We start from the raw sequence: 19,516 nt of genomic DNA, 5'->3' as shown, positions 1-19,516 counted from the left end.
CAAAGAAGGCCATAATAGTTTGGGGCGGCCCAAAATTCCTCGTGGGTTACTGCGCGCGGTGTTAAACGTCGGCGGGGCTGACCTTTGGCCAGAGGCCCCTTAATCGGAAAACTAAGGGGCACTACGGACACCTTAGTTTTCGGGATCCCGGAGAAACACTCAGCAGTCCCGGGCGTGCCAGTAACCAAAATGGCGGCAAGGCGCTTCAGGCTCCAGGTCAGGTGACGCCGCCCGCGTCGGCTCCCTTCCCACAGCCGCCCCTCCCGCTTCCTGACGTAGACGTGGGCGCGGCCTCGGCTCCGAGGCTAGGAAAACCGTAGGATGCACATGCGCACTTGGGCCCCTCGGGCGCTGCGGGTCCCCTCCCAGCCCATCGCCCCGCCCCGATGCGCCGGGCGGGGCTGGGCCGAGAGTCCAGCGGCTGCGGGCTGGGGCTTCAGTGACTTCCTTGTTGCGAGCCCCGGCCCGGCAGTGTCCGGGCTCGTCCGTACCGGGACCGCTAGCCCGAGTCTAGGTCGCAGCCGCAACCCCAGCCCGCCGCTCCCCCGTTCAGCACAGGTCTTTGCCCCGCACGTCCCGCGCTCCCTAACATGCCCAACCCCAGCAGCACCTCCTCTCCCTACCCCCTCCCCGAGGAAATTAGGAACCTGTTGGCAGGTAAAGCGTGGGGAAGGGGGCGGGCATCGCTACCGGAGCGGGGGGGGGGGGGGGGGACGGCGAGCCGGTGGGGACAGAAGCGTTCGGAGCCTCTGCCCTCCTTCCCACGCTCTCCCGAGTCTCGGGGCCAGTGGGAGCAGGGCTGGGAAGGGGACGGGGGCGCTGAGGACGGGAGTGGGCGTGTGTTGAGAGGTGGTTCGAGGATGGCGGGGAAGCCCTGCCGGAGGGCCACGCTGACGGGGTCTGGACGAGTCTCTGCATCCCGAGGACGTCGTGTGCATGTGTGAGAGAGGGAGGGAGGGAGGGGAGAGGGGGTGATGATGGATGCGCGTGTGGGATCGGGGAAGGAAGGGCTCAGAAGTCAAAGAAGTGGATCTTCGGTGGCCTGGCCAATGGAAGTGGAGGGTGTAAAGATGCACAAAGGTGTCCGAGCTACAGGTGTTGGAGGTTGTGGGACGCGCGTTTGGCCGTTTCTAAAAGTCTTCCCTTTTCTGAAACATCCATTGCGGTCCTATTTAAGACTTTCCAAGAGGGCCTAATTCTCAAATAGCCACTTGTCTTCACCCTGAGTAGCATATGAAAAAAAAAAAAAAAAAAAAAAAGGAAGTATGTGTTATGGTCCAACTTCCTGTGTCACACGATGAAAGAACTTCATCTTTGCACCCTCATCTTCCCCTTTTCATTTCTAAGTGACCATTTATAGGAACTGACGTTGGGGAGTTAAAGATGCGGTTCTTCAAGGATATTACGAATGCACCACTAGTTCTTTACTAGGTACCGAGGTGTGTATTTCTGCACAGAGTAGAAAGTACACATTTTCAGGGCAGCACAGAACTAACCCATCCTGATGCTCTGGAATTCTTACCATCATTCACTTTGTCATAGATAGGTACATCAGAATTCGGGAAACTGAATTTTGGTGGTTTTACTTTAGTTGTCTCTTAAATATTTATCTTTAAATATTGGCCATGATTAAATCATGAAATCCAGCTGGATTAAAAGAGTTTCTTTTAGATGTCTATTCCAAGTTGCTTATTTTGACTCTTAAAAATTAGTCTCGAAAACGTGACATTTTAAATGGTAAGTTGCTATTATAGATAGCAGTGTGAGACCAAGTTTCCTAATATGCTGTTTTGCTGGTTAGCATCATGAATAGGATCAAGAGAATTCAACCAATAGTGTATGAACGCAGACTTAACGTTTGTCTGGACATGATTACAGTTTGATGAGTGCATTTGTGGTGGGATAGTATTTTACTCTAAGAAATGTTTATTGTCGTTAATGGGTACCACTAAGAGAAATATAAGGAACGGTAAAGGCTGATTTAAGGCAGCTTTTATTTCATTATATGAGAATTTCGCATGAATACTGATTTTGTTTTACTACAGTTAGCATTTTCATTGTTACTTTGCTGAAATTGCATGACTATTTTAATAACCAGACCAGAGAAGTGTTTGTCATTACTCCAGAAGTAGATGACACCACTTTCAGGATATACTAGTTAATGAATTTTTGAATTTAAGAAATAAAATACAGACCTCTGGGTGCACACCTTTAAGCTGTGAGAGCTCTAACAGCAGGCAGTTTGCTGTTTGGGTCCATAATCAGATTTTGGTAAATAGTATGACATGTAGGTTATGAAACCCCATATTTTCTGATTCCCATGGATCACAAATATTTCAAGTGGCTCTTATGTGTGTAATTTAGTTGAAAGCTTAGAATTACATAATATTTAAATTATCTACCAATGCTAACTTCCTATATACTTTAGTTATTTCTCTCTTTAGTCAGTTAATATGCGTGCATAATGTCTGAAGTGTTTTAAAAGCCTTTTTATTTATGTTTTCAATCTCATATTAAATCATATTAAAACACATGAAGTATTAAAATATTAATTAGAAATTAATATTAAAATTTGGCTTACACTATTTTCAGAGGACAGTTTCAAGAGGTATGGATTTGAGGGACTATCTATACTTTTTAAAGAAACGAAACAAGCGAACCAATGTTTTTCAGTTCTCTTTTTTAACTTACTACTCAAAGAAAGTTGTTAACATTTTATGTTTGAATGTAATTAAAATCTTTTTAGAGGTAGGAAAGGTTTAAAGGATAAAGGTTCTCAGCTGCTTTTTCACATTTCCCATCCAAAAAATTGTTGGGATTGTGCATGATTATTTGCATAATTCCAACGTGTTGGATAATAAGTAGTACATGGTTAGACTTAAAATTATTAAAACTATAGAGGGAGAGCATTGGTTTGAATTTTAGAGATTGCTGGTTACCCAGTACTTTTCTTTGAAACTAGGGAGATACTGGTAGTGGTGGTGGTAGTTAACAGTGGAGCAGTCTGAGAATGCTTGGCACTGTGCTAGAATTTCAAGGTAGAGAAGATAAGGAACTAAACTTTAAAGGCACTTAAAACCATTGCCTGCAGAAAAAAAGGGCATAAAGTCAAAAGATAATACCTATCAAAATAACATTGCTCGTACAGTTCCCTTTGTGTTTCATGTGCCTATTATCCAAATCATTGTATGTCAGATGTGTTAAATGTTTGACATTTCAACTGCTTGATAGAGATAGGTGCTCAATGTATTCTTACCAGTTTATATTATTTTCTTTCTTTTTATTTTTTTTTCTGATGAGAGCAGTTTTAGGCTTCCTTTGGTATTTGTTCCCCTCTCATTCCTTCTCCTCTCAAACATTCTATTGAAATGCAAAAACCTACAGATACTATCATTCTTAACTTGCATTTAATGATACTCTTGAAAAAGTGGCTATATAGTTTTGACTATTAGAGATTTATATTTCTGTGGAATCAGTATATTAAATCTTGAAAGCCTATACTCCTTATAAGTGTTGTATTATTCTTTTGTTACATGAATAGAAAAAGGTTTATAGATTTTGTTAAAAGCAAATTTCAAACTGTCATATGTACTTCCATTAAAGTATGCACTTTTTTTTTCTTCTATTGTTCTCTCCAGTGGAAGAACAGGTTTAGCCTGGATAATTGGAATCAATGGATAATTCCAAATCTTGTCCATTTAATCTTTCCCTACATCCAAATATTTTGACTAGGACTAACAGCAAGAATAACCTTGATTTATGTGAGTTTTTTTTCTCCAGGCAGGCAAGAAAGTGAGAGGGACTAAAACCATGGGCTCCCAACCCCCTTCATTTGTTTAATCACCCTTCTGAATATTGGAGTGTTAGTGGTTTGCAGTCAGATATTCTCATTCATTTCTTTTAGGACATATTTGAAGGGAAAAGCTGTATGGGATGTAAATTTCTTTTTATTAAATTAGAAAGTAAACCCAGCAGTAATAGGAGAAAATACTGGTTGTCAGTACTCTGAAAAATAAGAACCAAATCAAACAAACAATAAACAAAGTGGCTATATGGTTTCTGCAAAGTGACCTTGAGGTTTTTTCACAGGATAGTCTTGATTAGAAATATTGCATTTTTCCCTACTGGGGATTTCCAGAACATTTTTTTTTTTTTGAACTTCACACATTAAAATTGATAATCCCTTTAGGGGCACAAGGTAAAGAATGCAATTTAGTTGAAAGAGAGGGAGAATTTTTCCAATGCTGAGAATAGTATGGTTTGATTTCCACCTTTCCTAAGTTCCATTTATAATTCGGTCAACATTTTGGGTTTATTTTTCCTATGAGAATTACTTATGTTACATATAGTGTCCCATAATTTGCTTCTGGGGCATTGGCTGAGTATGTAAAGGGAAGAGTGCCACCTACTGAGTCACCAATAGTCACCTACTTCTTTGGTACCTGGATTTTCCTACAGAGCAAGAACAAGCCTGCCCCATTTTGGCAGTAATAACTAATGAGCATAAAATTGCTATAAGGACATTTGATCTCAAAGTGAAATCAGTCTATGATACCTCTAAGGTTTTCTCTTCTAGCAACAGGAATATGTGTTAGTAAATCAAGAGATCAAAAATGTATAATTTCTTGAATGGGTTGAATAACATAGATGAATTAAGGTGTGATTTTAAGAAAATTATGTGCCTATATTAAGTGTATGCTATCCTACTTTTTCTTGGGAGGGGATCTTTGGCTGGCTTGTTTTCCAGCATCACTTTCCATTGAAAGTATTTTCATCTCAGATTACTGAAGAAGGCTCTTGATAGTACAGTTTTTATAGTTATTCAACCCAAATCCTCACTGAGTTTCTTTAAAAAAAAAAAAAAGAAATCTAAATATATTAAAAAATGAGAAGTGTATAAAAAATTTCCAATGGGTTTATCTCTACATTATCAGCATTAAAGTATTACTAGAAGGAAGATAGAAACAACAGCATAGGAAAAGCCTCTGGTGATTTGAAACACACTTCAGTTGTCTCTCATAAATTTAAGATTAAGTGTCATATATGGGTGATAAAAGTGGCATAGGCTAGTTTTTATATACTCATTATTCACTTAGTTTGTCTTTTTCAATTAAAGCCAAGTCTATCTTTTTCATTCCACCGAGTTTACATTTCTTTTTCAATCACATACTGAACACATTACAATAGATGCTACCTAACAGTGAATATACTGTAAATCTCAGACTAATGTGTTACTCACTGTGGTTTCTTTGAAAATGCGTGGTAAAAGATTTTGATTATTATAAGGTGTTATTTATCAAGAGCCATCTTTTAGAGGTGAAAGATGCTCATCTGTATTCTTCAGCCCAGTTTTCTATCAAAATAAATCATTTAGCCTCCAAAGCCAATTTTGAAAATTTTGTCAGATGATTGGATTGTAAGACTCAGGGATGTTTTACTTACTGTACTGTGAGAACTCCTTGTACTTGTTCATGTCTCTTCTTCCATGTTTGGAAGATCCACAGTTCAACCGTAACCTGTAAAAATGCTAGGTAATCAAGGGAAGACATTGACCAGAGAATCAATAACTTTTCACTTAGCCATTTTCCAACTTTGGGCATTGGCTCCATTGATCTACATATGCCCAGTCTAATTGATTTTTATGTTTTTTTTTTTTTTTTTTTTTACCAGTAGTGTTTGGTCAGACTGTACCTTCCCCTTTAACAGAGAAGAAAAGCTTATTATTATTATTATTATTATTATTATTATTATTATTATTATTTCTGATGTCAGCTTAAAGTTTGGCTAAGATTCTTACCGTATTAAGTCTGGCAATAGTACCTTAGTGAATACATAGTGAAACCGGGCCCAATTCATAAAGTAGAGAAGGATGTGGAATTAAGTAAGTAAAGCCATTTGCAGGTGAGGTGTAATTGGTTTTATACTTATGTTATTGATCTGGAGCTGAGCAAATCAGTAGTGGATTCAGTCCAATTCTTGTCCCCCCCCCAATACAATTCAGGCCATCACAAAGGCTGTGTGTGTGTGTGTGTGTGTGTATCTGCAGGCGTGCCATCTCAGGGTGGTATTAGGTGGCAGAAGGAGGCAGAAGGCATCAGGTGTTACCTTTGTGACTTATTTACAGCCTCCCAGGAAGTCATATTCCAGGCTGCTTGCTGGTGAAGGATGGTGAAGGCAAGTGGCCAAATCTCAGCTTTCTTCAAAAGTGGGAACCTGTGTGCTGAGCTTTGAAAAGGTGGCAGTTTATTTTTTCATTTGCAAGAATTTAAAAACTTTGAACCTTGTGTGGTTTCAAGTTTTTCCCTGTGTGATCCATATGGACGGTGGTAGAAAGCAGTTAACATTCCTGTGTGTGTGTGTGTGTGTGTGTGTATTAAATACCTGTCCTTGTGTGTGTGTGTGTGTGTGTATTAGATACCTGTCCTAGCTCCTTGGACTGTAGGGGAAGGTGTGGGGGTTGGGCAGTTTTTCTGGAGATCCAGACCTACAGAAAAAAGAAAAAAAAAAGGGAAAATTAGAGTACCATTCGGTGGTTTGGTGTGTGCTGTGTTTGCCTCTTAGGGGTTGTGATGGCTTTTGAGAGATTTCTAACTTAAACTGCTGGAAATTGCTGAGCCAAGACATGATGTCATCTTTTAATTTTGTTTTCAGACCTTACCAGTTAGCTACAGAGCAGTTGTACGTCTCATCTTCTCAGATCTTTACAGTTGAGCTGGGAGATAAGGTTTATTCTTGACAGTGTTAAGGTGTAAAAGGAGCAAAACCCACCACCACGTTTACAGCCCCCGGGAGAACTTTTTCCCCGGTGATGGTGACTGGGGGCAGAGGCTGACGGAGTTGCGGCCCCTTCTGGGGCTGGTGCCCGGCGCCGACCTGCGGAGTGCGCGGCCGCGGGCGGGGTGGTGGTGTGGGTCCGACCTGCCGCGTCGGGGCTCCCGGGAACCCTGCTTTCTCCACGCCGGCCGGCCGGTCCCCAAGCTTCGATGCATGCGTGCGTGAGTGGAGACCCCTCCCTCCGAGGAAGAGGAATTCTAACCCGCCAGGCCAGAGGCTAGGGAGGAGGCAGGCTGACCTTTTCTCGCAATCGGATTAGGCTTCCCCGAATTGCAGGCGGTCTGCAGCCAGGGAAATCTACGGAGTAAGCGAGGGGCACGACCCCCAAGGGAAGGTAGGAGAGGGCTAACGCGCTCGCTAGCTTGTGGTTTGCAGGGCTGCTCCGAGCACGATAAAAAGCTTCAAATCTCTTTTCCAACCAGCCAGAGGAGCGCTTGATTCGTCCAGGACTTTTATTGCCCGCTTTTGAAATATTACCCTGGCTCTGAGCTACAAAGCCGCAGATCCAGTCCCATTTGTCTGGCGAGGGCGCTGCCCCAAACCCAGGGCTCCGGGCTCACAGCTCCGATGACGGGAACCCTGGGGTTCAGCACTCCCAAGTGTCCGGGGTTCGAGGACCGCAGAGCCGAAGGGAGGGTCTCCCAGGAAAGCCCCAGCAACTTCTCTGCGCTCGCCGGGTCTTGGTGCAGGGCGAGCGGGGTCCCTGCTTTGCGCAGGGTGGCGGCCGAAGGTCCCCTCGCACATCCAGGGGGTGTCCGGTGCCTGGGAGACACTGGTTTTGTTCAATTCGAAAATAAATGGGCACAATGTGGATTTTAAGAAAAAATCCAGATTTTAAAAAACTTCAAAACCGACTGAATCGGTGCACACCAACAAAAATTTCAGGAATCAATTCTGCTTTAAAGTTCTTATATGTTCAAAAAGAGGGGAAAAAACCCCCACAAGAAAGCAGCAAAAACAGTTCTTACACTTTCACGTCTCCTTAGGAAATAATTTATAGCCCCCCCCCCCGTGTTTATTAAATCTTTTTAGTTGCCTTATTCCCTTTCAGGGATTAGTTTAAGAATAAATACATCAAGACTGCTCGGAAAATATAGATCTTTTCCCTTGCTCCATCTCTGAATCTCTCCCCCCCCCCACCAAACAAATAACACGATTCTTCTTGCAGTCTCACACACTCTTGCAACAAGCATTTCCTTATCACAGAGCATGGGTCACAGTTTTAAAAGTATTTTTTTGGAGCATTAGGAAGCCCTATGTAGAGCATTGCAGCTTTTTATGTTTTCTGAGTTTCTATAGAACTGAAACGACCTTTTAAAGAAATAACTCTTGGGCTGTAATTCCTTCTGTTATTGCTTCCGGAGATAGAAAATAGATCCTGTTTGTTTAAATTTGGATTGTGTAATGAAAATGTAAAATAGGCAATTAAATACTTGTGGATAGGGGAATTAAAGACAAACACTGAGTGAAAGTAACATTAAGCAGACCATTCACCAATCATTGTGCCCGAGTCTCCCAAGTATTGAGTCCAGCTGGAAGAAAGAATCAGCAGTAGTGATGCTACTCCTTCCCTTATTCCACTTTCTTAGTAGATTTATTGTAACCATCTCAGAAAACCCAGTGATCTTTTCCATTTCAGCTGTGGTCTGAATGTCCCAAGGTTGCTCATTTCTCTGGGTACAAAATTTAAAGAGTTTAGAGGAGGTGCTTTTTTTTTTTTTTTTTAAGTCTCATTTTTTTTTTTTTTTGAACTCACTTTAGAAGTCTGAGTCTAATTTGGACTGGTTATGGATTATGTCTCTATGCCCCCTTCTTCAAAATATAGCTGGCTCAAGGGAAGAGAAGCTGTGGCATTTTGCTTTCATTTCGTTTTGATGCTTACTTGTAACAGTCATTAATGGACTTTAAAACAGAAAGCTATTTAAAAAAAATTATTCCAAGATTAAATTTTAATTCTTTCACTTGTCATATTGATTTAGTGAAAAATTACCTTATACATTTATTATGACTGTATGGGATAACAGTTTTATTGCCTATTGGATAAAGATACTATTGTAATCAAGAATTTAAAATCAATTACAACATTCTATCTCAAATACTAGGTTTTAAATTGTTAATTATAAGTACAATTGAAAGACTGTTCTAATGCTTTGAATTAATTAACATATACTATTATCATATGCTTTGGTACCGTCTTTTTATCAGTGTGTTAGGAGTCAAAGTAGTTAAATAAAAAGAAAGTAAAACATACGTATGTTTCTTTAATATGAAATATGGATGGTTTACAGTCATAACTACTTTAAATTTTTTATGGTATCCTTTATATTAGATATCTCAAAGTAAGATTTGAACTTCAGAATATGGAATTAATTTAAAGTTGCACAATGATTCATGAACAATATGAATGGAGCTATTATAAAATCAAACAAGTAAGGACTAGTTGGAATTTTGTACTAGAGAGAACTAGAAAGCAGAATAATTTACAAATTAACTAAATTAAAAAAAAAGAGGCCTTGTGGAAATGTTATATGAAGCCATGGAAATCTTATTATATAGTCGTGGTTACTATATTTTTAAATAGTTGACGAATCTATTTTTGCTACTTCTTTCTTTATTTAAAGAAATATTTCCAGGTGGTAATACCAAGGCAGGAAGAAGAATGCACAAAGCCACATAGAAGATTGTCTTTTTTATTTGAAGGTGGCAGGTCAGAATGGGTGGGGCAATAGGAAGGAGGAGGGTTTGATTTGGGAATCTTGGCTAGAAGGGATTTATTTTTTCCTTGAAAACATTAACTATTGCATATACCTGAAAATGGATTACACTGGGAAAAACAGGTCCTTGCCAGAGACATTAGCTTATATTGATATAATATTGTGAATGACCCGTTCATACAGGAGCTTACAAAATACTATAAAATGATAGTAACACATGCATAAAAGCTCTGTGCTTGCTTTTATATGAAAGAATTTGTTTTATGGGCACCATAGTTTATTAAAACTTGTGTGCTTCTCCCTGGTTTAATGATGCCAAACATCCAAATAGCATTTGCTGTGCTAAGCATAAGTAGAGCATACAAATTTTATTAGCTAAGTGGTGAACAGATTTATCCAACTTAGTATTTGAAACATATTTCAACTGTTATGCTTGGGATTGATAAATAACTGTAACAAATTGTACAGATATTAACACTTATGGGTAGAAACAATCATTGTCCTATTTGTCTTCACAAAAAATGATTCTTTCCTATAATTTGTATTCTATTTCTTATATTTCATGGTTTAGATGTTGAAACATTTGTGGCAGACACACTGAGAGGGGAAAATTTATCCAAGAAAGCAAAGGAAAAAAGAGAATCCCTTATTAAGAAGATAAAAGATGTAAAGTCTACGTAAGTCACTTACTTGCTGTTTTATTACTTATTTCTTACTTAGAAGGAACTTTGTAGTTAACATTTTAATAAAGAATAATCATGGAATTACCTTTTTTATGTCCTAATTTAATTGGTGTTAATTTTTTTAAGGACAAAAAATATGTCCTTTATAATAAGTTTTTAAAACCGACATGCTTATCATATTATCCTTTTTTGGTGAAGGTTCTTCATTATATATTTTTTTCTAAGCATTCTAACAAAATCCAACTGTTTATTTTGATTATTTGAGGATATATTTGGTTTAAATAATAGGATAAAGGTAAGTTGAAAATCTTAGTATAAATACCTCTAGATATAGAAATGAATAAATGTAAGGTATATTGTGGCTATTAAAGATTTTGATTTTAAGAATACTTTAAGACTAAATCCATAAGCCTTTTGGAATTGTCATTTCAAGATAAGAAGTACTTTTTTCTCTAAATGTGTATTTATAATAGATTATAATATAGATTTTAAAATAGATTTGAATTATTGCAAACAAATAGACTTTGTTTTGATTTGTCAACCCTCATTTAAGATAGAATATTCTTGCTTTATTTTCCAGCTATCTTCAGGAATTTCAAGACAAAGGTAAATTTTCAAGTTTGTCAAACTTGAAGTTTTTTTACCTTGTGGAGATGTTCAATAGGGTAATCTAAAACATACTGAAATTTGATAGTTGGGATCAAAATTTAAATTTCCATATTGTATACTTAGACTTTCAAGATGAGAGTGCTAGCTCCCCCTGCTGAGAAAAAAATTAAAAAGCATATCCAGAATCTACTCTGCACAATCTCCTGATGCAGAAATTTTAGGTATTTAAAATTTTTAGGTGTTTTAATGTTTACAAGTGGCAGAAATTTTTAAAGAAAAGTATATACTTGCCATTACACGTGGAATAATTTGGTAAAGCAGAGGTGAGATACCATGCTAACATTACTCAACACATATCTATAGGTGTGATGGGATCAGGAGGGCCTTGGGGCTGGGGGCTCATAGGGAATGTTTTTAAAGGATAATTGCCTTTTAAAGAGTATCAATTTAAAAAAATAATAAGTATCAATTTTTGTTAAAAAACATGAGTAAATTCTTTTTCAAATGGTGATTTTTATTTATTGTGATTCTTTTGATATGAGTCCATTATGCTATAGAAATTTTCAGAGAAGGGAGTTCAATGTAATTTTTTCAAAACATGTGAGAGTGCTGGTAACCTGATTGACTTCTTGTAGATTTGGAGGATAATTATTTAGTGGATTGAAAAACCAAATGTGCATAGAAGTTCCTACTTTTTCATGTCTTTGGTTCTATAAGGGAAACTGAGCATGGCCCTTACTTCCAAGATGCTAATTCGCAGGTCATGACCTGAAGCTTGTGGATGCTGGTATGAGGGTCACAACATGAGGTCAGCTAACCTATGTGGAGTTAGGATCTGGGTTTGGGGAAAAATAGTATGGCATCTTCTAACTGGGGTTAGCAGATACCACAGAGTAATTCCTATCTCTGCCCGCTGATAAGTAAGAGAGTAATGACAGTTTCCATAAACCAAGTACTTAACCAGACAAACCTAAATCCAAATAGGTAAAAGGAAACCATAGTTTCTTTTCACGTTAAATCATCAAGATCCTTGTGACTGGAGGGAATGAGAAGAGATTTTTTTTTCATATCAAATTTGTAAAACTGTTAAATAAAGAGAAGAGGAGGAAACTCCTCTTCCCACAAATACCTACTTCTTTGTACTCCACAACCAATACTCAACTGTGGGTTTAATCATACTGCATTTTGCTTAATTTAATACAGAAATAATGGATTTATGCATTCTTATTATAACTTTCATACAGTGTGCTATTTATAGAGGAATACTAGATTTCAGGTTCTGTCTTAAAAGGCATATTCTGTTCCAGTGATTATTTATTAAAACTCCTTGTGACTTAATTTTTTGTACATTAAAAAATTTTAAGCTAAGAAAGCATGATAATGAAGTCATTGTAGAATTGTATATGATTCAATAACAATGGAAACTTTGCCTTTGATATTCTGGTTTAGGACTTGTTCAGATGTGTAGATATTAAAATTATATTGCTGAGATAGCCTTTGTCTCTAAAGAGAATGGAAATTTATATAGTATTTGATAGAAAGTGAAAAATGAGCCTAGAATAAGAGTTGAAATAGCACAGAAATCAGATTCCCCATAACCATCTTTCTCTGATAAGTCATTTGTAGTTCATTACTCCCGTATTGACTTAACTAATCACCAAGAGTGCCTGCTTAAAAGTAAGCCTGTGGATAAATTAGGTGTATACCTTGGAAAATATGAGAAGTGAAGTAATTTTATGCCATTATACTCTCAAAGTATATTCAGCTTTGTCCTAAAATAATTATTCCTGTAGTTAGAAGTAGCAACGCTAGTACAGACTTAATAGTTGCAAAATAATTATTCAAGACACATCTTTTTTTTTTTTTTAAATAGCAGATTAGTGATTATCAGATCCCTGCATTGAGTGGGTTCATCTAAATATGTTTCAATAGTGCTGGTTTTTTTTTTTTCCTTACATTTTCTCTTTAGGGTTTTAGGTTGTCTTTATCCAGGGAGACCTGGGCAGAATTTCTTTTGGCTGTTTTCCTGCTCTTTCTCTCTCTCTTTTTCTCCCTTTCTCTTAGGTCAATATGGGCTCACAATGAAGTAAAAAGAGGGTATTTTCTTCCATTTTATTTTTATATTCCTATTTATCTCACCTGTTTTGTCTTTTTAATGTGGCAGTTCAATACCATTTTAATATCATTAATGGAAGAAAAAAGGACCAGGTGAACAGTTCTTAAATAAAATGAATTAATTCAGTTATTCATTTCTAATTAGTGAATTATTAGTTTGTTTAATGTACATGGATGTTTATTATCCTTCCTTACTCCTCTATGTATCTCCTCCCTCCTCTTACACTGTAGGTACTACCTCTTTATCCTGAGATTTAACAATACAGAATTTATAGTTTAATGTTTTTCATTCTTAAAACTAGTTGAATTGATACAGTTGTTGAAACACTGAGCTGCATAGGTCTTAGAGGATTTTAAAAAAGTATTATTATTATTATTTTTGGTTAGAATAGTTTGCACTTGTAGAAACTTATTTTATTACAGTACTTTCTAGGTATTGAAGCTTGTTCAATTAAGTTAATTTTCTATTTGCTGTTTATATTCATTTTCAGGTGTTGTCTGAAAAGTTCCCATTTCATTTCTTTATTTTATTAAGGAATCTTGATTGTATCTCCTTCTATACTCAAGTCTAGATTCTCCATTGAGGTCTGATAAATTGTGACTTTAGAATACATTATTAGTTGATTTTCTAAGTTCCTTAATTTTACTTGTATATAAGAAAGATTTGAATCTAAGCAACTAGAACCCATCTTGCTTAGACTGGTCTCTGTTACTTATTTGTAAGTTTGCCTATTCTATCTAGAATAGAGAGCTCTTTCTTTCTTTCTTTCTTTTTTTTTTAAGATTTATTTATTTGAGAGAGAGTGCGCTCACTTGGGGAGGGTCAGAGGGAGAAGGAGACGGAATCTTTTTTTAAGACTTTATTTATTTATTTAGAGTGGGTGGGGGCAGAAGCAGAGGGAGAGAGAAAATCTCAGGCAGACTCCATGCTGAGCATGGAGCACAACTGAGGGCCTGATCTCATGACCTTGAGATCATGACCTGAGCCAAAATCAAGAGTCAGATGCTTAACCAGCTGAGCTACCCAGGTGCCCCAGAGAGAGCTTCTCATATCCTTCAGTGATTGTACATAATGGGGTAACTATCCCTAGTTTCCTGTTCTTAGTTGCAATATAGGATAATAGTATAGAGTGTACTCCTGAATTTAGGCTTCATGCACTAATTATGCTACTTTCAGAATTATTTTGGAATGGAATTATGATTATTTTAGAATTTGTTCCTGTCTTGTGACATAGTCCTAAGACCCTTAAATGTGACCTGAAGTAATTCTTTTTTATTATTTTATTTTATTTATTTTTAAAAGATTTTATTCATTTATTATGAGAGAGACAGAGAGAGAGGCAGAGACACAGGCAGAGGGAGAAGCAGGCTCCATGCAGGGAGCCCAATGTGGGCCTCAATCCGGGGGCTCCAGGATCACACCCTGGGTCAAAGGCAGACGCTTAACTGCTGAGACACCCAGGCATCCCATAATTATTTTTTAAATGATAATATATTACTAATTGAGTAAAGACTGTTATTGACTGAGTATAGGACAGAATTTTCTAATATATGTTAGGTATATGATAAAAAGTTTACTTGTATCTTGCCCTTATATTAGTCTTTTTTTTCCTCCAGTGATAATTTAGATATGATTAATTTCTTTATAGAATGATTAAGATAATGTGAAAATCCTATCTATGCATGACACATGTCTACTGACATTCAGTAAATATTATATTAATGTATATTCTCAAATTCAATTCAATTTCATTTATCAAGAGGATTTAAGTTGATCTTGATTTATTTTTCAGTTTTAAAATAATTTTGGGGGAAAGAAGGACATATTAACATGAGATAAATATTTCAAGAGAATGTTTTCAAATTTGTAAAATTTTACTGTCTATTGCTTAAAAACATGTTTATATTGCTTTCAATTCCCTTTAGATGCTATAGCTAAAAAGCTCTCATTTTCTTCTTTGAAACATTTTCCTCTAATTAAAAAAAATTATGTAATCAATTTTGTCCTTGAGACTTCATTGATATTGTCAAATATTCAGATTTACTTAACAATTTCCTTTGACCTAATTTGTATTATTAAGTTTATTAGTGGACTAAAGTGCCTTTTTAAAATAGACTGTTAGGTAAGGAGGGATTCATTATAGTTTGTTCTTTAAGAACAGTAGAAAAGTCAAAAGTTTGGATGATGTTTAATTTCCTTTCTTTTACCCTTTCTAACATAGTATATCTGTTCGGTTGAAAGTTATCCCACCAATGAAATCTGAGCAAATAACTTGAGCACCCTTCTGCCCCCTTCCCCTGCCCATCTCTGGCCTTGTACAAATATGTTAAGGATGTCTGAAATTATGGGTCCTATAGTAGTAGAAATATATTTCAGAGGTAGTGCTTGAGAAATATCCTTATTGTAAAGCTCCACCTCATATTTGCATGCTATTAAGCTCTCCTGTTGCAGATGAGTTATGAACAGAATCTCCTTCCTTGTGATCTAAATCTTTCAAAGTTTTAAGAATTAAACTACAGATTCCCTTAAGAAATGACAAGTTGAATGTTAAATTCTGTTTAATTGTATGTTACTACTTGAGAAATTAATTTGGACTACTGAACAGAGTAGAGAATTAGAAATTAATTTGTTTTCACTCAAGTCATTTTTCTCCTCAAGTTTGTCTTTCATGTTCTAAAGAGGAAAAGACTATCACCTAAGTTTTAGGTATATTATTTAGTTTAATGCTTACCTGATTGTGTTTCAGCTAGGACCGTTTTTGACAAAACAAACCGTAAATTGGTTCAATCACCTTCAGCAGTGGTAGAGGCCATGACTGTTCAGCTGATGGTGGGCTTCATTTACAGGCATTTAGGAAAATGTTAATTGATAATGAACAATGTAACAAGGAAGGAATAATGGTGATTTGAACTTAACTATTATAAACTTAAAAATGTTAATCAGAGATATATGCAGCTGTGGTAAGATTCAGCTTTGATTTTGCTGTGATATTTAAGTTGTCACTGAAATTATAGAAGGGGAAGTCTTGGATCATTGTCTTTTAGACTGTTAACTTTGTATCGTTAATTAAACTTTTAAAAGTTGTGGGATAAATCAAATGGTTTTCTAGGGAAACAAGAAACAGTATTAATGAGCAACAACCCCATAATTATCCTTGTGAGTACATAACAGGGACACATTCATGTCTTGTCTTTGCGCAATAACTTTTACAAAGAAGTATTTTTAAACTGATCATTAATTTTATGACCACAGAAATGAGATGCAAAATTTATGCTGTTGTCATTGGCACAGGCTCAAGGCACCACTGACATTATGTGTGATTGTAATAGAATGGCTGCCAACTAATGATTCTGTAGACATTTCATTTGAGCATGCTTTTCTTTTAGATGTCTGATTAGGCTGTAATGCTTTCAATTATGTCTGTAAATTGTATTGGATACGTTTACCTGATGCCCATTGTTGCTTTGGAGTTCAGTTTTCTATTACATAAACACAAGTTGAACATTTACCTTTTAATTTATAGAAGTCTTTGCAGGTATAGCTGCAAATACTCAGCCCCTGGGGAGGAAAAAGAAAAGCTTTGCACTACTCAACAGCGACCCCTGTGTTCAATTAAAGGTCCTGATAGTACAGCTCTTTCTTGGGTTGAAAAAAAATAATTGGGAAGGAGGAAAAGGGATGGATCATCATTGGAACAGCAGTAAAAAGAAGAAGACCATTTTGAGCAATGATGTGTCCTTTTAACTTTATGCAGGTTGGAAAGGGAATAACCCTATGTAGATACTACAGAGATTTAAAAAAATCGTGTTTTTTACTTTCTGAGTTAATTCAACGGAATTTAAAAATGAGGAAAAAAAGGAGGGGAGGTAGGGAAATGAAGTCAGCAGCATTTGATTTATTTTATATTCGATAAATATAAATTATATTAATTACAAAAACATTTGAAATGAGTTACAGTTCTTAGAATGGTAAACTAAAGACAATTTCACTTTAATAAATAATACAAAAGGCTTCTTTTTTTTAAAAAAAGCATGAAAACCACAGAAGTCTTTAACATGTTAGTAACCCAGTTGTATAAAAGTATTCTTAAGTTATATTAAATATTATTTAATTTATGGCTTTAATAATGATCTTTTGATGTGATCATATATATAGAAATATAGATTGGTGTGTGCATGTGTGTGTGTGTATATACATGGATACACTTATAAAAATATGTAATGGATATTATCAAAAGATAACATCTTAATTTTTCAAAACTTTTTAACTTTTATTTTTTTCTGTGTATTTCCACATAGAGTTTAATAGATGTAAGCCTGAACATATGACTCTTTTTCAAAATCATTTCCATGTGTTCATTGGTTTTACTCTTGTATTTTTATATTCATAATAATATAATATGCTGAGTGCTAAGCTCAAGTAATATATTTGAGGTATTCTGATGCTTTTTTCACAACAAAATTTATTTTATAGTTCATGATATGAGATATCCTTAGAAAATTCATACCATAGTAATTCTTACTTTATTAAGAATATAAGGATATTCCAGCAACAAAGAGCAATTGAGAATTTTGTGATCTTTACTGTATATTCCACAAGCTGTCGTTCCATGTCTGAACATATTGTTACTAGCACTTTATGAAGCTCTCTCTTACCTCATATTTGAAATCAGAGCATTTTCCTTTCCATAAGAGAAATATTGTAAGGGATCATTGAAAGTTCCAAAAAGTACTCGAAACATTTTGAAAGAAAAAGAGATTAAGATCTAAAGAATGAATAGTATTTACCCATGTTCCTTGGAATTTTATTTGGGGAAGAAACATCAGCCTATGGTACCTGGTGGTGGAATTACTAAGAACAGTAAGCTAGTTTTCTATATTCTGCTCTTTTTGCTTTGATGGGAGATATCCCTATCTTTTTCAGGATAAGGAAGATGGATGCCGATGAAATGCGAAAATTATAAAGAAATAGAGATGGATATTGATTTTTAAAAATTACTTTGACAGTGTTTTGAAAGGAACTATTTCCTCTACCAAAAATATGGTGAAAAATAGGGTGCCACCCATTAAATGGATGTCAGAGGATATAGATTTTTTTTTTTTTTTTTTTTTTTTTTTGAGAAACTAGTAGCTTTAATCTGGATCTACTCAGCAACCATGGTCTAAAAGTAATACTGTAGGTTCTCTAGGATTCCCATGGAGATTTTCATCATGCTTTTTGGGTAACCCCTGAGGTAGCCAGTTTCCTCTTGAATTGTTGACAGACAACTGATAACAGTATTAAGCATACATTTTTTCAATTTTATTGAATTTTCTTTGGATATGGTTATATATGGTTGAAAAATGAGTGCTTATATGTAACCAGGCTAGCAAATATATGATTCACTCTTTTTTAAAAAAATTATTCTAAATGACTATGTGGAAAAACCCAAACCACAACATTTTATGGTAGGGATTAAATGACTTCAAACCAACCAGCCAACCTAGGATTTGGAAATCATGTAGAAAACTGGCTAGAACATTAAAAAAATGGTAATGTGTCACTGAATGAAAATCGAAGGTGTCAAATTGTAAATCACTTTTTTTGAACTTAAAAGGGTTATATGAGTTTTAAAGTAGTTTTTCCCATAAAGAATTCCTGCTCTTGAAAATGAAACTGAGTATTTTTAATCTACTGTAATGTAACCCTGTGATTTTTCATGAAAATATAAGATGTTCATATGGCTTTGAATTATCAATTTCTCATTACAACTTTTCAAATTATTGAGTAGATAAGTGGACTTAACTTGAATTATTTTCTTTTTTGTACTTTCCATTTATTATCATTATTTTTTGCTACTTGTCTTCATTACTTTGGTTCTGTTTCTTTTGTTTGTTTGTTTTGGATACACTGTTTTACCCTGCTTCTACTTTTTTGTATTCATCTTTGTAGAGACTATCATAATTTTGGAACTTGTATCCTTTTGTGTCAGAAATAAGCAGTTGTCCACTGATTATCAGAAACTCTTACTTTATTTAATTTACTCTGGATATACATTAAAATAGAACCTGTTTTTACTCTGTTTTTCCATGGCAATGACTAGGTGTTAATAGTAAAATTTACCTCTTTTGACAAAGTAGCATTTTCTTTAAGATGGCTAATTTATAAAAGGCTCTTCTCTGATTCTTCTATAGGTGATGCAGAAGATGGAGAAGAATATGATGACCCTTTTGCTGGGGCTTCAGACACTATGTCATTAGCCTCAGAAAGATATGATAAAGATGATGAAGCCCACTCTGAAGGTATGTGATATTTTGCTGTCGGATATACCTCTTGACATTCCAGCACAAGACAATACAATGTGTAGAGGTGATGATCTTGTCAGAAAGCAGTAAGTGCAGAGGCTTCAGTTAACTTACCTTTACCAGAACCTTTTAAGGAACAGAAGAGCTCTCTCTAGTGGTTTTCTTAAGTATGTAGTTCCTTCCTTTCCTAGGAAATTTTCTTTACTAGAATTTTTAAGAGTGTTTACATCATTGTGTGAATATTATTACTAAGTTTGTTGGTTAATTTAATATTAT

General features: G+C 35.9%; 1 protein-coding gene across 3 annotated transcripts in view; it reads left to right on the top strand.

Moving 5' to 3' along the window:
• Positions 1–373: 373 nt before the first annotated feature.
• SKAP2 (src kinase associated phosphoprotein 2) overlaps positions 374–19,516 on the top strand; it is a 178,023-nt gene continuing 158,880 nt past the window's right edge. For 2 of the 3 annotated variants that reach the window (XM_025464447.3, XM_025464446.3), the window contains exons 1-4: positions 374–657; positions 10,120–10,225; positions 10,812–10,837; positions 19,130–19,237. In XM_025464447.3, coding sequence (XP_025320232.1) covers positions 591–657; positions 10,120–10,225; positions 10,812–10,837; positions 19,130–19,237 — 307 coding nt within the window. In that variant the 5' untranslated portion in view covers positions 374–590. Of the gene's footprint in view, positions 658–805; positions 941–10,119; positions 10,226–10,811; positions 10,838–19,129; positions 19,238–19,516 lie in introns of those variants that run through there. The other variant, XM_025464448.3, reaches the window with a different exon arrangement.

This window comes from Canis lupus, chromosome 14 (genome assembly GCF_003254725.2).
Source record: "Canis lupus dingo isolate Sandy chromosome 14, ASM325472v2, whole genome shotgun sequence".
Lineage (NCBI taxonomy): Eukaryota > Metazoa > Chordata > Mammalia > Carnivora > Canidae > Canis > Canis lupus.
Note: the sequence above shows the minus strand (reverse complement) of the source record. Positions and strands in the feature narration are given on the sequence as shown.